We start from the raw sequence: 6,000 nt of genomic DNA on the forward strand, positions 1-6,000 counted from the left end.
GGCTCATTCCCAAATCCCTGCTCTTAGTCACTGTAATTTTGTGGCCATCAGGAGAGGAGGGGGATGAGGATTACACCTTGAACACAAGCAAACAAGTGGTGACGCTTCCCACACGGAAACATGACGTGCCCAGACACACACCACTTACACCTGGACATGCCCAGTTCCGGCCTCCCCCTTGCACAGCTTGGAGCGTAATGCTAACAATCTCTTGTGCAGCACTTTCAGACGGGCTATATTCCAGGAGGAAACAGGCAACAGACCATCCATGTCCCACACCCATACACACGCAGACACAAACAGACAGCTGAAACCTAGAGCACTACCCCAGAAAGGGTATTTGGGTATTTGTGGCAAGAGAGGCCCCATCTTACCACCCACAGAGAAGGAAGAAATCACGTGCAGCAGAAGAATCTAGGCTAGTTTTCTCAGAGTTTGCACACCTTAAAAACAACTTTTTTTCATATCCCACTCTACAGCGAACTAGATTGTCCTCGAGGGTAGAGTGGGAAGCTTCAGTGTGGAACACTAGCCTGGCACATGGTAGGTACTCAATACCTTTCTGTTAAATGATAGCGAATGAACGGACAAAGACAGGATGAAGGGAAAGGCCAACATACGGTAGTAATGGGAAACATAAGCTTTGGGGCTGGACGGTCCTGGGTTTGAATCACAGCTGCCACTTTCTAGGTATCTATTGCTACTGCCTCTGTCTCACTTCGTCATTTTCAGAGTGGAGACAAAAATAAATACCAACTTGACCAAAATGGCTGGAAGAACTCAAGGATGTGGTGCTGAGCACCATGCCTGACACATGCTGGGGTTCAGGGATGAGATCTACCTTTACTTCCAGGGAGAACACTCCAGTCTGCAGGAAAGAGCAAAACACAATATACCTTGCATCTCAGTCTTACAGAGACAAAGGATCACTGTTTTTAGGCTGGGTCAGGAGCTGCAGGGACCAGCCTTGCAGAGGCAGAGAGGGTGAGGGCTCTGCTCCAGGCGGTTTCTCTGCTGGACCATGATGGAGCTTCCCAGGCAGGTTCAGAGGAAACCACTTAGGGAACTGAAGGAAATCAGAACATGTCCCAAGAGGAGCAGCCAAAGGGACCAGCACTGCTTAGATTTCAAGAAGTGCAGGAAGGGACAGGACATCCTGCATGGTCCCAGGGTCAAAATGGAGCTGACGAGCAAAAGCCACAGGAGGTACATTTCAGTGGGAACCAAGTCCCAGAAAGGCTGTTCTTCGCCTGAGGTCATGGCACAGAGCAGGTGCATGGCAGAGCACACGGCCAAAGCCAAAACCTGGGATGGGATGATTCCGATGCCCAGTGCTACACTTCTCCACTGTTCAGCAGTAGAGGAAGAAGGGAGACTAGGCACTGAAATCACCTCCCACCCCCACCAACCCAACCCCACTGGTAAAGAAAGCCTCATGTGGGTGTGTGGGTGTGTACGCACACGTGTGCGTGCATGTGCTGGTTCTTGCTTCAAGTATTTTTGTAGGACTGAAGGCACAAGTAGCACAAGGTTCTTTCTGTCATCTACAAAAGCCTAAGCCCACTGGATGGACAAAGCTGGGAGAAGGTAAGATGCAAAGGCTTGAACAGATAAAGATGTGGTATATATATATACAATGGAATATTATGCAGCCATCAAAAGGAATGAAATCTTGCCATTTGCAACGACGTGGCTGGAACTGGAGGGTCTTATGCTGAGCGAAATAAGTCAATCAGAGAAAGACATGTATCATATGACCTCACTGATATGAGGAATTCTTAATCTCAGGAAACAAACTGAGGGTTGCTGGAGTGGGGGGGGGTGGTGGGAGGGATGGGGTGGCTGCGTGACGGACACTGGGGAGGGTATGAGTTATGGTGAGCCCTGTGAATTGTGTAAGACTGTTCAATCACAGACCTGTACCTCTGAAACAAATAATATATTATATGTTAAAAAAAAAAAAAAGAAGATAGCAGGAAGGGAAGAATGAAGGGGGGGAAATCGGAGGGGGAGACAAACCATGAGAGACTATGGACTCTGAGAAACAAACTGAGGGTTCTAGAGGGGAGGGGGGTGGGAGGATGGGTAAGCCTGGTGATGGGTATTAAAGAGGGTACGTACTGCAGGGAGCACTGCATGTTATACGCAAACAATACACCATGGAACACTACATCAAAACTAATGATGTAATGTATGGTGATTAACATAACATAATAAAATAAAATTTAAAAAAAGAGGCAAAGGCTTTAAGAATCCTAAAGGAGAATGGGGAGACCCACCTCCCCCTGGGCTGGGGAAGAAGGGAGATCAGGTGCTGCTGCCTGAGAAAATAGTAAGACACATTCTCAGGAGGAATGGTGGTGTGGTGGTCCTGAGGAGGGAAGACCCCAAACCAGGGCACCCAGCCTGACAAAGATGCCCACAGCCTATATGGGCATGAAAGCAGACAGCCCACAGACCTCAAGGAACCTCAAAGGATTATCACAGTGAGCAGGTCAGTGGCAACCAGGAGATGAAAGGCTCAGACCCTGTTTCCTTGGCTATATGCTTCCTGGATCTCTGGGGTCATTTTGGAAGGAGGAATGGCCCCCACAATGACCAAGAAGGGATTTTCTGTTCATCTGCTCAGATGTGGGCTCAGAGACATATAAAGCTGATTTAAAGCAAATACAGATATTGAAATTCTTTGCAAATCTGTGTTTGAGAATTGAGGTTCATACCCAGCAGGACTGTAGGTACCAAACACGATATAAAAGGGCAACAGAGGGGTGCCTGGGTGGCTCAGATGGTTAAGCATCTGCCTTCGGCTCAGGTAACGATCCCAGAGTCCTGGGATCGAGTCCCTCATTGGGCTCCCTGCTCAGTGGAGAGCCTGCTTCTCCCTCTCCCTCCAACTCGTGCTCTCTCTCTCAAATAAATAAATAAAATTTTTTTAAAAAACGGCAACAGAAACACCTGCTCTCCTCCCCCTCCCCCATCCCCCAGTCAGAGACTGGGTACCCCCAGATCTGTCAGCTGGAGAGCACCTCCCGGGCTCCTGTCTTACCTGGGGAGCAGGTGCTTGCGGCTGACACACAGAGCAGTCTGGTAGTCCTGGGTCACACATACTTTGTGAGGGCTGCATTTCACCTTCAGGCAGGGGTCTTTGGATGGGTCCAGGGCTGAGGCAATAAGAAGGAGAAGAGGGGGGTTAGGACCTCCAGGGAAATTTAATTTCTCTTTCTACTCAAACAAGTGGGAAATAAACAGACCATGTGTTTGCACTCCGTGCTGTTTTCTTAGGCTGATGGGGATCACAATGAATCCCCAAACCAGGGGGAATTCTATGTCTGGGCACATGTTCTTTAACATCAGGATAGTGATTCCTTTGTGCTTTAGGGAGTTTCAGCATCTCCATCTCGGGTAGGAATTACTTTAAAAATCCTTTAGAATCTTGGGGTGCCTGGGTGGCTCAGTCGTTAAGCGCCTGCCTTCAGCTCAGGTCATAAGCCCCACATCGGGCTCCCTGCCCATCAGGAAGCCTGCTTCTCCCTCTCCCGCTCCCCCTGCTTGTGTTCCCTCCCTCACTGTGTCTCTGTCAAATAAATAAAATCTTTAAAAAATAATAAAATAAAATAAAAATAAAAATCCTTTAGAATCTTACATGCTTCAAGGACCAAGAGCTACTTTTCCCTCTTTGGTTATTTGGCTACAACTGCTTTTTATGACTTCATCCATGCCTACTTTTACTTATTTCGTACAACGTAGAGAAGTCCTCGAGGATAGAGTTTTTTGGCTCCAGTTCAATCAACACGGACTGTGTGCATCAATAAGCTTATTTTAAATTTTGTGACTAACGTGAGGATGCACGAGACCATTCTATGCCACACAAAGTTCTGATATAATAAGGAGGGGGACAAGCTGACACATAAATATTTATTGTGCAAGGCGGGAGGAGATAAGGGTCCTGACGGGCATACAAAATGATAACAGAGCTCGAGAGAAAAATAGAGATCAGTTTCTGGGGCATGGATTAATGAAGCATTAATATGTGAACTGGATCGGGGCGCCTGGGTGGCTCAGTCGGTTAAGCGTCTGCCTTCGGCTCAGGTCATGATCCCAGGCTCCTGGGATCGAGCCCCGCATCGGGCTCCCTGCTCGGCGGGAAGCCTGCTTCTCCCTCTCCCACTCCCCGCTGCTTGTGTTCCCTCTCTCGCTGTGTCTCTCTGTCAGATAAATAAATAAAATCTTAAAATAGAAAATATGTGAGCTGGATCTTGAAGGAGGGGGAGAGCACGGGGGTAATCGAGGCACGAAGACCAGCCACGCCAGCGCAGGGAGGCACATCTGGGCCATTGAAAGACACTCCATAGGACGAGTGAGTGTGGCCTGCGGGTGGGAATGACGGGGGGCAGGGAGGGGATGTCTATTCAACCCAGGCAGCGGAGAGAGGGTCTCCCACAACAGCAGTTGCCAAATTGCAAAGCTTTTCAGAGCCAGCCGAGCAGCAGGCCCTGGGCTCATGAGCACTCCTCAGCTACTTGTAGCAGAACAGAGGCCGCAGGGAATCTTCCGCAAAACAAAAACAATTGTACCATCTCCCAGCTCCAGGCCTAAAGCCTATTTAGGCCCTAAATCTTTCATAACTTCTTTCCCCAGCCAGAGGAGATGATGTTTCCCCATGTCCTCCCCACACACGTATGCGGTTACACAAACAGGAGTCCCGAGCACGGACAGTAAACCTGCCGTGAGAAATGCCATCGTCCCCTCCAGGCTGGGTCCCTTGGCCACCACGATACCCCTGTGCTTAGAGAAGTCCTGATTCCTCTCAGCCTGAGCAGGCCCCAAGTCTCAAGACCACCTTCTTCCGACGACTGCAGGGAAAGTCTCAGGGGATCTGAACTCACAACAGCCAGAGGCCTTTCTGCTTCATGAATAGCTCGGGGAGGCCCCCTCTGCTGCAGCAGCCTCAGCCACTGTCCACACAGGCAGGGTGCATTTTTTTGGCTAGTCAAGTCAGCAACAAGACCCGGGTCCTGGTCCCCGGGGAGTCATGCAGCAGAGCCTACTCCCCGAGGGACTGCCCAGCTGCCTGAAGCTTAGCAGAAGAAAATGAGCTGAAGGACGAAAAAAGAGACTGATTCAAGCCCCAGGGACAGGGCGTTCACTTTGAACTCCAGCTGAGGGGGGCATCTGGGGGGGAAAAGGGGGGGGGGGGGGGGGGGTGCGGGGCGTGCTGTGTCTGCTCACAGAGTCCCCCAAGGCTGGGCCTTCCAGAAATTCACAGCAGGGACTGCCCGGTCCTAGGTGGAATGTTCTTGGTCCTGGGGATGTCCACCTGAGAAGCCAGGAGGCTGGTGTGGCCTCAGGCCACTGGCCTTCTCCTTGGGCAGTATCTCCCACCCCCAACCCCAGAGTGGCTGCCCAGCCAACTCTGACTTGCTTTCCAAGATGCATGCAAAATTAATCCAACCTGCAGAATGACTACCGGATGACCACTAATGACGACCATGCCAACTGTTCGCGGGGACAAGGGACAAGGGAGCGAGTCAGACATTATGGAGCTCCAGAGACTCGAGGACCAGACCACAGGCAGCCCCCGCCAAGGTACCAGCTTCAGCATTTCCCTGACAGGTGCTCAGCATTGCAGAACCCCAGCGATTTTCACTGGACCATGTGGCAGAGTGGAAACCGACAGGGTGATGGAGAGCAAAATCTGGAATACTGCATGACCAGCTTTAGGGCCAAACTCGGGGTTCTCTTTCTCTCTGCAGGCAGCTCCACAAACATCCACGTCCATCCTGTGGCCCAGATGTCCTGCGTGGACAGTGCCATCTCAGAGCAACTGAGCGAGCCGTACGGAGTATGGAAGAGCAGGCTCCAGGCCCAGCGATTCCGAGTTTGAATGCCGGCTCTGCGATATACTCATGCCTCAGTTGCCTCTTCTACACAGCGGGGGGGGGGGGGGGGGGGGGTCTCCCCCCGCCCACTGGGTGGTCTGGCTGGGTGGGGGGGGTGTGT

The 6,000-nt window shown here is 51.0% G+C and overlaps 1 protein-coding gene across 1 annotated transcript in view; it reads right to left on the reverse strand.

Moving 5' to 3' along the window:
• SPOCK1 (SPARC (osteonectin), cwcv and kazal like domains proteoglycan 1) overlaps positions 1–6,000 on the reverse strand; it is a 529,851-nt gene that overhangs the window by 174,587 nt on the left and 349,264 nt on the right. The window contains exon 3 of the mRNA XM_021701920.1: positions 3,047–3,161. Coding sequence (XP_021557595.1) covers positions 3,047–3,161 — 115 coding nt within the window. The remainder of the gene's footprint in view (positions 1–3,046; positions 3,162–6,000) is intronic.

This window comes from Neomonachus schauinslandi, chromosome 7, assembly GCF_002201575.2.
Source record: "Neomonachus schauinslandi chromosome 7, ASM220157v2, whole genome shotgun sequence".
NCBI lineage: Eukaryota > Metazoa > Chordata > Mammalia > Carnivora > Phocidae > Neomonachus > Neomonachus schauinslandi.